This window comes from Myotis davidii, unplaced genomic scaffold, assembly GCF_000327345.1.
Source record: "Myotis davidii unplaced genomic scaffold, ASM32734v1 scaffold754, whole genome shotgun sequence".
Lineage (NCBI taxonomy): Eukaryota > Metazoa > Chordata > Mammalia > Chiroptera > Vespertilionidae > Myotis > Myotis davidii.
Genome location: NW_006286241.1, coordinates 622,144 through 636,385, shown reverse-complemented (window position 1 = coordinate 636,385; position 14,242 = coordinate 622,144). Strand labels below are relative to the sequence as shown.

Here is a 14,242-nt window from a genome sequence, read left to right as displayed (position 1 = left end):
GTTACTTTCTGATTCGCAGTACACTTCTTTCGGTAACTTTCTTTTTGCCATTTTGGAGTATTATTTTGAAATATCTTAACAAGTGAGAATGCCTAATTACAGTTAAACGTAATTTGTAAAGCTTTATTTGAAATTCTGTGAAGTATCTCCGAAGCTTGTCGATTTCTTCACTCTCAAAAGGCAACTGACTCGCCAGGGTGTTTTGCATGGCGAGTGTGGAACGACCGTGTTTGTTTATATTGAGTTTCGATATCTCCGATTTGTCGGGGCAATGTTTTGGTCCGTGACAAGGTCGCTTAGACACTTAAGAGCTTTCAGAGAAATTATGAACTGATACATGAATGAACAGAGTTAAGATTCGTACGGTTCCTTGCTGTGGTGGATGAGAGCAGACATACGACCGCAAAGGGTTAAAAAGTCATCAGACTATTTAGAACTGGAAGATAAATGACTGAGTTGCTCTGGTTCAAAGAATTTTCAGCCTGGCCAGCGTGGCTCAGTGGTTGAGCATCGACCTATGACCCAGGAGGTCAGGGTTCAATTCCCGGTCAGGGCACATGCCTGGGTTGAGGGCCTGATCCCCAGTGTGGGATGTGCAGGAGGCAGCTGATCAATGATTCTCATCATGGACGTTTCTCTCTCTCTCCCCCCATCTCCCTTCCTCTCTGAAATCAATTTTTTAAAAAAAGAGGATGCGGGAAGGAGCATGGGGGTCAGTTCTGGGCCCAGTTAATGAGCATGTGGTATTTTAGGGACTCAGCAAACAGGACTGAGCAAGCCCATGAATCACGTGGGCCAAATGTTTGACATAAGGAAGAGAGACTTGGTCTGACACATACGTATGGATATATATGAGCTTCATCCTGAACGACGGAGGCCTAGGAAATGCCTTTAAGGCCCAGCCAAGTTAGCCCCCAGCTATTGCCAGTTTGGAGCATTATAAAGCATCATTAACAAGTATTATCGCTGCTTCTAAAAAGCAAGTCGGGAAGGCTGACTTCAACATTTTCTTGTTCCTCATTTCTGGGAAGCCCTGCCATGGTCTTTCAAAGCCAAGTTTACGGAGCACTGCCGACGACCCGCCCCCCAGTCACGAGCTGGACAAGAGTCCCGGACAGTACCACAGTAATCACTTCTTCTCTCTGAGCAGCGACACTTCTCCCAGGCGCAGGGGCAGCAGCAAGAAATTTAACACCAGCAGCTCCATCTTGATGGAAGAGGTATTTTGATGGTAGAGCAAGAAAAAGGGATTACTGTCGCTCTGACCTACCTTGTGGCATAATGAAAGGCAGAAACTCAGGAATACCAGGACTTCAAGTCAACGTTTCAAACCAGTCCAGTGTCATCAGCAGCTAAGTACACTCTCCAGAAAGTCCCTAAAGCCCTCAAAACACCACACACACATGGGGGGTCTGGTCTCCTTTTCAAGCGCCCACGTCATTCCTGTGTCATGCACTCACTTCACGACGTGCTTAAAAGATCAACCAAGCAGCTTAGAGCTGCTGTCCCTAGCCAGCGGCCAGGAGACTGCTGATCTGTCCTCGGTGGGATATGGTTTTGCAAATGTCATGTTCAAGTCATGCAGGAAATACAGCTCCTGGAGGGGTCATGCTTCTCGTTCTGCATAAAGGGAGAACTCCACCCCACCAAGAGCTGGCCACTCTTCCAAGTCAGAATAAACTCAGAATTCTCGAGAAGAAGTGAAAGAAGCCGACCACCAGCTGAGGCCAGGGGATCAGATAGACAAAGATTTTCATTGACGGCACAAGCAGAGGCTTCCACTGGGTCCCGTTATTAAAGTAGACCATGAGCCACAACATGCTGACAGAGCAGAAAACTCAACTGAGAAGGTTGGCACTTATTTTAGGAGGCGAAGCGCTGAAATGTAAGAATAGAGGCAAGGGACTATATGACCGAACGAGAAGAGAATCGAATTCCTAAGTGACTGCCAGGCTTGGAATCAATGTAAACATTGTTGTTTCCTTTTAAAATAGTTTTCTCATGATCTTCAAGGACAATGTAAAAGGCAATATAATCGAGGGAAAAAACCATGGGTTTTTGTTGTTGTTGTTGGTTGGTGGGTTTTGCTATTTAGTGGGTTCCGCCTCTTTTTAATTTTTTTGTGTTAATCTTTACCTGAGGATATTTTTCCCATTGATTTTTAGAGAGTAAAAATCTAAAGGGAGGGGAAGAGACACAAAGAGAGAAACATCGATGTGAGAGAGCCACTTTGACCGGCTGCCTCCTGCACACCCCACACTGGGGATGGAGCCTACAACCCGGGCATGTGCCCTTGACTGGAATCAAACCTGGAACCCTTCAGTCTGCAGTCTGACGCTCTATCCACTGAGCCAAACCAGCTAGGGCAGCAATTGCTATTCTTTATTTACTTTGCAACTGGGCAATTTGTCCTTTTTGTTAGTTTCAAAGGAAATTATTTATATAATCATACCAATATTTTGTTATATTAGATGAAAATATTCTTTCCAAGTCTTTTCACTTAATTTGTAATACTGTATCAAAAGAAAGTTTTTTTGAATGAAGACAAATGTACCATTTTTTCCCTTCATGACTTTCATTCTTCATGTCATACTGAGAACTTCAAGTTGCCCAAGACTATAAAGATACTTTCTAAATTTTCTTCTAATACTTCCATGGTCAGAATTATATATGGAAGGACATCTGGTCTAATTAGCATATTATGCTTTTATTATTATAGATAATAATGCTCAACTTCCCAGGAATAAAATGTTCACAGGAAAAGTAGTGACAACAGAACAAAAGTAGATGCAGGCAGAGAGCTGCAGGGTTTCAGCCCAGATAGAAATGTGATTACACAAAAGCTCACTGCAACTTGCCCTTAGTCCGTCCTGGAATATTAATTAATAGTGGGACGTAGTGGGACCTTCTTCCAATACACTCAGGACACTGCACAACGGGCACGTGATGAAAGCAGGATAATAACTCACTCCACCTAAGCTACAGCAGGCAAATCCAACATAGGGCGGCACTGAAGAATACCTCTCAAACTCAGCTTAGTCCAGAGTAGTGCTGGATTTGCAATTACAGAGCCATGGACATGAACAGAATTGTAAAACCATCTACTTCAATTTTCTCGCTTCACAATGAGACTGAAAATGACCTAGAGAGAGAAAATGACTTGTCCATGTTACCCACAGTTGGCAGAACTCATTTGTTCTGTTTTCAAGAAAGCTCCATGAAGGAATCTTTCCTTCTTATTTTTTATTTTAAATATGTTTCTATTGATTTTTGAGAGAGCTAGGAAGGGAGAGGAAGAAGAAAAGAGAAACATCAATGAGAAACATCAACATCCATCAGCTGCCTCTTGTGTGCACACACGCATGCACACACACACACACACACACACACACACATATATCCTGCTGGAGATTGAGCCCTCAACCCAGGCATGTGCCCTGACTGGGAATCGAACCAGCGACCTCTCAGTGAATGGGACAGCCAACCACTGAGCCACACCAGCCCAGGCTGAAGGACCCTTTTAAAACCCATTTGACCTGAAATCTCAGCCACACCAGCCCAGGCTGAAGGACCCTTTTAAAATCCATTTGACCTGAAGCTTCGCATGAACCACAGGTTAGGGATTTAGCACGGGATAGTGGAATTGATGCCCCTGGAAAGACAACGCTCTTGTTACCGAAGACTCCGCAGGGGGAGGCACACTTACTTCGTCAGCCGCTCGATGGTCTGCATGTGGACATGACTGTGTGTCTGAGAAAGAACAGCTTCATGCTGAGCGCACTTCACACAAAGGCCACCGACGCGGCTAGAAACCTGGGCAGCAAGAACAGACTCTTTGTGCTTTAGTCGCCCTTTAAGATCTTCACAATTTTTCTGACATTCGGCTAAGTCTTTCCTAAAGAGAAGGGGAGAAGAATTCAGTAAATGGCTACAGTACTTGCCAAGGCATCAGCAGAGTCATAACTATTACTGTTATTTATGGGTGTGAACCTTTGAGGTGCTTTGCATATGAATTCTAACCACAACCCTTGATTCAAGGTATGATTATCCTAATTGGTACTCTGAATAAAATGAGACTTGAATATATTAAATAATTAGCCCAAATTCTCTTGTAAAATTAGTCTGCGGGTGATACTGGCTTTCCTTTCTCAGGATCCCACTCTATTACATTATATGACCCACAGAACAAATGTAAAACTACAAATGCAAATTCTAACTAGTGTCATCTATTGGGGCGGGGGGGATGACTTAACACAACATCCTTGAATTGAGGGAAATACCCCATTTCAAATGTTAACCTCTTAAACTTGGTGGAGAGTTCCTTACAGGGTCACAGAAAGGACACGGGTCCTATCACTGCCCATGTTTCTGCACATTGAAAAGTTTTCTAACCACAAAGTTCTACAAAGAGCAGTTGTGAGAGACAGTGGGCTATGGGAGGAAGTTATGTAGAACCTGCCAGGCTTAAGACTTCATAAGTAGCATGCATTGGCTGGAAATAGGCAGCTCGATAAATAAAGGGGTGGGGGGGCTGAGAAATCAGGGGCTGTTTGTTTTGACCTGATGGGATTATCCTTGGATGATGTTTTTCTCCTAGTTTTGCAAAGTCACCTTGGGCAACTGAGCTTCCTGGCATAAATGTCTCTTCCCTATTGTGTAAAAAGCACTTCCTAGCCGAGACCGGTTTGGCTCAGTGGATAGAGCATCGGCCTGCGGACTGAAAGGTCCCAGGTTCGGTTCCGGTCAAGGGCGATCGCAGCTGTGGCGACTTGCCTCTGCCCTCGCAGCCCTGGCTTTGTCCGGCTGTCCAATCTAATTTGCATATTATGCTTTTATTATTATAGATAATAATGCTCAACTTCCCAGGAATAAAATGTTCACAGGAAAAGTAGTGACAACAGAACAAAAGTAGATGCAGGCAGAGAGCTGCAGGGTTTCAGCCCAGATAGAAATGTGATTACACAAAAGCTCACTGCAACTTGCCCTTAGTCCGTCCTGGAATATTAATTAATAGTGGGACGTAGTGGGACCTTCTTCCAATGCACTCAGGACACTGCACAACGGGCACGTGATGAAAGCAGGATAATAACTCACTCCACCTAAGCTACAGCAGGCAAATCCAACATAGGGCGGCACTGAAGAATTCCTCTCAAACTCAGCTTAGTCCAGAGTAGTGCTGGATTTGCAATTACAGAGCCATGGACATGAACAGAATTGTAAAACCATCTACTTCAATTTTCTCGCTTCACAATGAGACTGAAAATGACCTAGAGAGAGAAAATGACTTGTCCATGTTACCCACAGTTGGCAGAACTCATTTGTTCTGTTTTCAAGAAAGCTCCATGAAGGAATCTTTCCTTCTTATTTTTTATTTTAAATATGTTTCTATTGATTTTTGAGAGAGCTAGGAAGGGAGAGGAAGAGGAAAAGAGAAACATCAATGAGAAACATCAACATCCATCAGCTGCCTCTTGTGCACACACACACACACACACACACACACACACACACACACATATCCTGCTGGAGATTGAGCCCTCAACCCAGGCATGTGCCCTGACTGGGAATCGAACCAGCAACCTCTCAGTGAATGGTACAGCCAACCACTGAGCCACACCAGCCCAGGCTGAAGGACCCTTTTAAAATCCATTTGACCTGAAGCTTCGCATGAACCACAGGTTAGGGATTTAGCACGGGATAGTGGAATTGATGCCCCTGGAAAGACAACGCTCTTGTTACCGAAGACTCCGCAGGGGGAGGCACACTTACTTCGTCAGCCGCTCGATGGTCTGCATGTGGACATGACTGTGTGTCTGAGAAAGAACAGCTTCATGCTGAGCGCACTTCACACAAAGGCCACCGACGCGGCTAGAAACCTGGGCAGCAAGAACAGACTCTTTGTGCTTTAGTCGCCCTTTAAGATCTTCACAATTTTTCTGACATTCGGCTAAGTCTTTCCTAAAGAGAAGGGGAGAAGAATTCAGTAAATGGCTACAGTACTTGCCAAGGCATCAGCAGAGTCATAACTATTACTGTTATTTATGGGTGTGAACCTTTGAGGTGCTTTGCATATGAATTCTAACCACAACCCTTGATTCAAGGTATGATTATCCTAATTGGTACTCTGAATAAAAGGAGACTTGAATATATTAAATAATTAGCCCAAATTCTCTTGTAAAATTAGTCTGCGGGTGATACTTGCTTTCCTTTCTCAGGATCTGACTCTATTACATTATATGACCCACAGAACAAATGTAAAACTACAAATGCAAATTCTAACTAGTGTCATCTAATAGGGGGGATGGGGTGACTTAACACAACATCCTTGAATTGAGGGAAATACCCCATTTCAAATGTTAACCTCTTAAACTTGGTGGAGAGTTCCTTACAGGGTCACAGAAAGGACACGGGTCCTATCACTGCCCATGTTTCTGCACATTGAAAAGTTTTCTAACCACAAAGTTCTACAATGAGCAGTTGTGAGAGACAGTGGGCTACGGGAGGAAGTTATGTAGAACCTGCCAGGCTTAAGACTTCATAAGTAGCATGCATTGGCTGGAAATAGGCAGCTCGATAAATAAAGGGGTGGGGGGGCTGAGAAATCAGGGGCTGTTTGTTTTGACCTGATGGGATTATCCTTGGATGATGTTTTTCTCCTAGTTTTGCAAAGTCACCTTGGGCAACTGAGCTTCCTGGCATAAATGTCTCTTCCCTGTTGTGTAAAAAGCACTTTCTAGCTCAAGAAGGAGAAAATTGCCCTTAAGTTCTTGGGGGACTAAACAGCGGCTCTTTATCTCTTTGTCTACTTTCTTTTTTTAAAAAAAAATGTATTTTTATTGATTTCAGAGAAGGGAGAGAAAGAGAGAGAGAGAGATCAATGATGAGAGAGAATCATTGATCGGCTGCCTCCTGCACGCCCCACACTGGGGGCTGAGCCTACAACCTAAGGGACCTATAGCTGTCCCACTTGCTCACTGTCACAGAGGAGAAGCTGATAATTAAGACACCTGGCCGTCGCACTGCCTCATCTCTCGGGACCTGGGGCTTTCGGGCAGCCTGGTGTGTGTGTTGGGGGGTAGGGGGGAAAGGGAGGAGCCATAGGCAATCTGAGATTGGAAAAGCTAATCTCATGAGGTCTGAAATAAAAAATAAATGGCGCTGGTCTTGCCCAATCCCAAGATAACATCTCCGACATAAGCTCCCTGTTACGAAGGGAAGCCTGACTCTCGGAGGCTTTAGGAAAGGGTCTGGAAGCACATCTGGAAGTTCAAGGGCCTCCCTGACCGACTGTGACAGGTGCAAGTTCAAACACTTAAGGGGCTCTGGTTACGCAGAACGGCCAGGAATAAATGGAAAAATAAACAGTCCCACAAAGCCAGAGTTTCTGAGAGGAGCGATTTTCTTTCTTTCTTTTTAAGAAAATGTCTCTGTTAATATCTTAAATATTATTCAAAGAAAATAAATTTAAAAAGGAATGCAGAAGGATGCAGGGAGCAAAGTCTACTTCAGTGTAAGGTGGTGTTTTAATGTAATTAAAGATGCCATATTTGAATTCTGGATGAGACCAAATAAATCACGTTACCATAAATATAATGAGTTAGAAATGAAACTTTAAAAACTAAAGAATCAAAACACAATATATATCCAAAGATAACAAAGATGAAAAGCAAGAAAACAAAAATATGACCATTTCTTAAACATTAAATTTCTTCATGAAAAAGTAAAAATCTCTGCAGAAATAATGAATAAGGTTAAGGAATTGCAAGCACAGGGGCATGTTACCATAAGTGAACAAGTCCGGCCAATGTGGCTCAGTGGTTAAGCATCGACCCAGGAACCAGGAGATCACAGTTTGATTCCCAGTCGGGTCACATGCCCGGGTAGCAAGCTCTGTCTCCAGTGTGGGGCGTGCAGGAAGCAGCCGATTAATGATTCTCATCATTGATGTTTCTATCTGTCTCTCCCTCTCCCTTCCTTTCTGAAATCAATAAAAAAATTTTTTAAAAAAAGATAAGTGAACAATAACAGTGCAGGGAAAGCTGTGTGTTCTAGTTCTTAGTATAACTCTAGTTATGTATCTGGACAATAGGTGGACTGGAGACGTTAGATTTTATTTCAAATTGGACTATTAAAATAAGTTCATCATTAACAGTATTTCAGTAAATAAAATAAAATTATTAAAGTATTTTAAAGTTTCTTTGATTTGAAAATATTTCATTACTATCGTTTAAAATAATATTTAACACACAAAAAAGAAGTCCTGGTATCCTTTTGTATAAGAAACAACTTTCTAGCTCAAAACAGAGAATGATGCACTTAAATTCTTAGATAATGAATATCTAACAAATCAATAATGATTAATCTATAATATATACGCTTTATTGGGATTTTTTGAAAACATATCAAAAAGTACTAGTACATGAAAACTCATTATGTATACACAAATTCACCATGTATACAAAAATACTCAAACTATTACAGTATTGTTGCAATTTTAAAATTCAATGAAGAAAAGTAGATAACGGAAAAATCTCTTACATGTAATTTGACAACTGGAGTGGCTTTAGTTTTACTATTTTGAAAGCTTAATTTCTGTAAGTGCAGCTAGTGATTCTTATTTCCAGCAGAAAACACAAATATCTTACAACTGATGAAAGAACAAAACTTATAATTTAGTTCCGGGTGATTTGAAATAACATTTGAAAAAAGGACTTCACCATTTTATTCCCCGTTACCCTTTAATAATGTGAGAAAATGTCTTGTATCGCAAGCAAAATGGCACCAAGCACTTCTAATAGTGACTAAACTGGGATTTCAGCAAACACGCCAATATATTTCAAGCTCTTTATGCTTTTGCTAGGTCTATCTATGAAACGGAAAAATCTCTTACATGTAATTTGACAACTGGAGTGGCTTTAGTTTTACTATTTTGAAAGCTTAATTTCTGTAAGTGCAGCTAGTGATTCTTATTTCCAGCAGAAAACACAAATATCTTACAACTGATGAAAGAACAAAACTTATAATTTAGTTCCGGGTGATTTGAAATAACATTTGAAAAAAGGACTTCACCATTTTATTCCTCGTTACCCTTTAATAATGTGAGAAAATGTCTTGTATCGCAAGCAAATGGCACCAAGCACTTCGAACAGTGACTAAACTGGGATTTCAGCAAACACTCCAATATATCATAAGCTCTGTATGCTTTTGCTAGGTCTTTCTATGGATGATGATACTTTACCTCAAAACCCTCAATTGAGATTCCAGGATTTCACACTTTTGCTCATAAGTAAGTTTCAGCCTCTCCTTTAGAAAAGAAAAGAAAAAAAAAAGTACATTTCTTCTGTATCCTGTGTTTTGTAAGCAAATTTTGATTATTAATATTAAGCTCAATATTTTTCCGCAGGAGGAAAAATAATGTGACCTCTCTGGAAACACTCTCCCCCTCCCACCAAAAATTCCTGTATTTATCAGATGGACATCTGCACAGAACTACTGAGTCATAAAATGGTAATTACTGACAAAATAGGTTTTTTTTTCAAAGTTGCATAAATCAGGTCTTTCTTTAAAAAGTGTGATGCTGGGCCCGGTTAAGCATTGACCAGGAGGTCACTGTTCGATTCCCGGTTAGGGCACATGCCCAGTTGTGGGCTTGCTCCCCACTGTGGGGCGTGCAGGAGACAGCCAATCAATGACTCTCTCTCATCACTGTTTCTATCTCCCTCTCCCTCTCCCTTTCTCTCTGAAATCAATAAAAAAAAATATTTTTTAAAAAGTGTGATGCTGGGAAAAACCAATTATAACCAACAATGTCAATGAGGACAAAGATCCAATCCTACTGGAACCCCCTATGGGATTGCTATGTGTTTCACATACAATAAACATGAATGGACTAGGTATGTGTGCACGACATACAACTGGATGAATGACGAAGGGAAGTTGTGAATCACATGACGATCGATCAAACTCTACAAGCCCCTGCTTGTTATTCTTTCATTCAACAAATACATATTGGGTATCTACGATGAAGACCCCGCTAATTTCAAGGAACTTAGAGTCTAGGAAGGAACAGAAAGGCAGAGGAACATTCAATTATATATAATTTATGCTAGCAAGGCCTACAGAAGGTAAAATTACAGGAATTTGTGATTGAACCAAGGAGAAACAGAGGAAACTCCACGATATAGAAGCCTCATTTCCTATAAAGCAAAAGGCACAGGGGCTGGAGATGTAAAACACTAGGTGGGAGAGTGGATAGAGACGGCTAAACAGGTAGGTAGGCCATGGAAAATATAAAAACTGTAAGACCTTTATCCAGACAGCTCACGCGGTCTCCACGTAGTAGAGGCATTGGATGGACACGAAACTCTCGATCAGATTTGAATCTTAAATCACTCAAGTGTGGAAAAAGGGAGACCAATAAAAAAGTCGTGGCAAATACATAGGTAAGAGATAAACATGTGAACAAGCAAAATCAAGCAGTAAAGATAAAAAAGAAAGAATTTGCCTTAGCCAGTGTGGCTCAGTAGATAGAGCATTGGCCTGCAGACCAAAGGGTCCCAGGTTCAATTCTGGTCAAGGGTACGTACTCGGTTGCAGGCTCCTCCCCAGCCCGGGCCCTGGTCAGGGCTTGTGCAGGAGGTAACCATGTGTTTTTCTCACATCAATGGTTTCAGGTCTTTCCCTCTCTCTTACACTCTCCCTAAAAATCATTGAAAAAATATCCTCTGGTGAGGATTAACAAAACAAAAAAAACCCCCAAAAAACAAAAAGAAAGAATTTAGTATAGAGCTGTATAAAAGAAAACTTGACAGAATTTTATCACTGAATAGATATGGAGAGAAAAGGTCATTAAATATAATCCTAGGTTTAGCCCAGCCGGTATGGCTTAGTGATTGAGTACTGTCCCATACACCAACAGGTCGCTGGTTTGATTCCCAGTCAGGGCACATGCCCAGGTTGTTGGGCTCCATCCCTCATAGGGGGCATGCAGGAAGCAACCAATCAATGTTCTCTCTCATCAATGTTTCTATCTCTCTCTCCCTCTCCCTTCCTCTCTAAGAAAAATCAATAAAAATATGTTTAAAACAATAATCCTGGGTTTAGACTGATGAATAAAATAGAACCAGAGGCATGGAAACATTGAACAGACTGACGAATCTCAGAGGGAAGGAGGGAGAGGGGCAGGAAGAGATAACCAAAGATCTTACATGCACATATGAACATTGCCCATGAACACAGACAACAGGGCAGTGAAGGACTAGAGCAGGATAGGAACTGGGTGGTGGGGGCAAGGGAAAAAAGGGGGGACATCTGTAATACTCTCAACAATAAAGATTTAAAATATGTAAAAGAAGCCAAATAGCAAGATAGTGAATTTAAACCCAGGTGTATAAATAATCACATTTAAAAGGCAAATATAGTTAGATTGTATTTAAAAAAAAAACAAACCAAAATTCCGCTCTAGGTTCGCCACAAGAAATCGTATCTAATAATAGATAAACATGGTAATTGACTGTACCTTCGCTATGCCTCCCATGGGCTAATCAGCAAGATATGCAAATTAACCGCCAACAAAGATGGCAGTTAATTTGCATACATAGGCATGCAGAGTGAAAACTGAAGGCGGCTCCGGCCGGAGCAAAGGCCTGGGTGCCGGGTGCCGGAGGAAAACCGGTGCCCGCAGTCAGGGGAAGGGAAGGCCTATTGCACGAATCTTTTCGTGCAACAGGCCTCTAGTATTAAATATAAAGACACAAATATGTTAAAAGTGAAAGAACAGCAAAAATACACTATGCTAACACTCATCAAAATAAAGTGGGGTCAGTCAAAATACAAAAATAAAAGTGTGTGCTTTACACCAGCAATGAGAACCTAGGAAAAGAGGGAAGCAAAACAGTGGGGAAGGAAGGGGAGGAAGGGGAGGGAGGGGAAGGGAAAGGCAAGGGAGGGTGGGGGAGGGGAGGGAGGGAAAAAGGAAGAAAACTATCAAGGGAGTTAGAAGGCAAGCCACAGAATGGGAAAATATAACAGATATAACCAGAATGTATCCAGAATATATAAAGAAGTTCAAAACACAATGTCAGGTGACTCAAAATAAGGAGCAGAATATTTGAACAGGCACCTCACAAAAGAGGTGGTCAAATGACTAATAAACATATCAAAGATATTCAATCATGTGAGTAATGAGAGAAATGCAAATAAAATAATGACAGAATAGCACTACAAGCCCACTGAAAAACAGAACAATAGAATGTGTTGGCACGAACCTGAGCAGTGGTATCACTCATAGGCTGCTGGTAGAAGTCTAAACTGATAAAAAAAAAAAACGCCTTGGAAAAGTTTGCCCTAATCTCAACTTGAACATACATATACATACACATACATACATACATACATATATGTCCTAAGACCAACAGTTCCACTCAAGGTACATTCCCAACATAAATGCGTGCAATGCATACCATAGACATATATTCACAGCAGCAATTTTCACAATAGCCCCAAACTGGAAACAATACAAATATCCATCAATAGTTGAATGGGTGAATGCACTGTAGTATATTCATACAATAGGCCCCCAATGCAAATGAACAAACTTCCACACATTCAACTTGCATGACCCTAACAAACATAATGTTGAATGAAATAAGCCAGACACAAAAAATTATATACTGTTTGACCCCATTTACATAATGTTTAAAAAAACAGGCAAAAATCAACTGGAATGGTTAAGGATTGTGCTTAGGCAATTCTCATTAAAATCAAGATACAGTGGGGCCTTGACTTACGAGTGTCCCGACTAACGAGTTTTTCGAGATACGAGCCATCTCTCTGGGCCGATTTTTTGCTTTGAGTTGTGAGCTAAAATTCGGGTTACGAGCCAGCTTCAGATACCCCACCGCTAGTTGGCGCAGCGAACGTCACAGTGAACGCCACAACATCAGCCCAGCATCACGTGTCTCACTCGTTCACTTCTTGATTTGACATACGAGTAATCTGACTTACGAGCTCTGTCATGGAACGAAATAAACTCGTAAGTCAAGGCCCCACTATACTGATTAGCTTTAGGGGAGTGAGAGATGATGAAAAGTTCTAAAAATAGTGTCAATGGTTGCACAACACTGTGAATGTACTTCATGAAAATGAGTTGTACAGTTAAAATGGTAAATTTTAAAAGTATTAAAATGCTAAATTTTCTGTTTTGTATATTTACCCTAATAAAAAGCTACAAAAAAAGTAGATGCATAAACAGAAAAGCACCTGAATACTCACCAGCTCTAGCTTCCATTTCTCAGCCTCACCAGCAGATGAGGTCTTCATAATGTCTGCATCACCGTGGGAAAATTTCTTGACAGCTTCTTGAACTCCAGAATCTTCACCTCTTGTAATCCAAGAATTCTGCGTGTTTCCCTAAAATAAAATGTGCCAGGAATTGCAATCAACATTGCCCTTTACATCAACATGCATGCTGTACAAACGGAATACTAATTCTTTTTTTGTTAATCCTCACTTGAGGATTTTTTACACTGATTTTTAGGGAGAGAGGAAGAGAGAAGGAAAGGCAGAGAGAAACATGGATGTGAGTGAGAGAAACACATCGATTGGTTGCCTCCTGCATGAGCCCTGTCCAGGGCCCTGGTCGGGGAGGAGCCTGCAACCAAGGTACATGCCCTTGACCAGAATTGAACCTGGGACCTTTTGTTCTGCAGGCCGTCACTCTATCCATTGAGCCAAACTGATCAGGGCCAAGCCAAATGAGCTTATGAACAGATCCAGTTCATGGAGCAGGGGTTTGTGCCCTGGAAATCGGGGTACTTTATACTATTAACTTGGGCCTCCCAACACCCCGGTGGGATGGGCCAAGCAGAGATGACTATTCCCATTTTCTGGGAGAGGAAACCCCAATTAAGGAGGTTCCAATGACTAGCCCAAGATCACACAAGTCAACTAGAGCTAGAGCTGAAACCCAGGCATTCCAACTCCCGGTCCTGGCTCCTTCCCTCTGCATTCTCTGATCTCATTAAGACTCTGTTCCTTGCTTTCTGGGTGTTGTGAGCCAAGTTAGGTATGAGGTGGCTCTGAGGTGTGGTGACAGAGCACCTTTCCTGGGAAGATGAAGCCAGAGTGCCAGCTGCTGTCCTCGAAAGCTTGGCCTGATGACTCAGAATGAAGCTGTGTCATGAGGGTAAAGCTGAGTCAGAGGAAGCAAGCTTGGAACTGGGGCAGCCCAGGCATCTGAGTC

The 14,242-nt window shown here is 41.8% G+C and overlaps 1 protein-coding gene across 1 annotated transcript in view; it reads right to left on the bottom strand.

Annotated features, from left to right (window-relative positions):
• Window positions 1–14,242, bottom strand: part of LOC102770638 (serologically defined colon cancer antigen 8 homolog) — a gene marked incomplete at its 5' end in the record, with an annotated part of 117,418 nt that overhangs the window by 92,834 nt on the left and 10,342 nt on the right. The window contains 3 exons of the mRNA XM_015559921.1: window positions 5,770–5,958; window positions 9,239–9,303; window positions 13,273–13,410. Of these exons, the coding sequence (XP_015415407.1) occupies window positions 5,770–5,958; window positions 9,239–9,303; window positions 13,273–13,410 (392 nt within the window). The remainder of the gene's footprint in view (window positions 1–5,769; window positions 5,959–9,238; window positions 9,304–13,272; window positions 13,411–14,242) is intronic.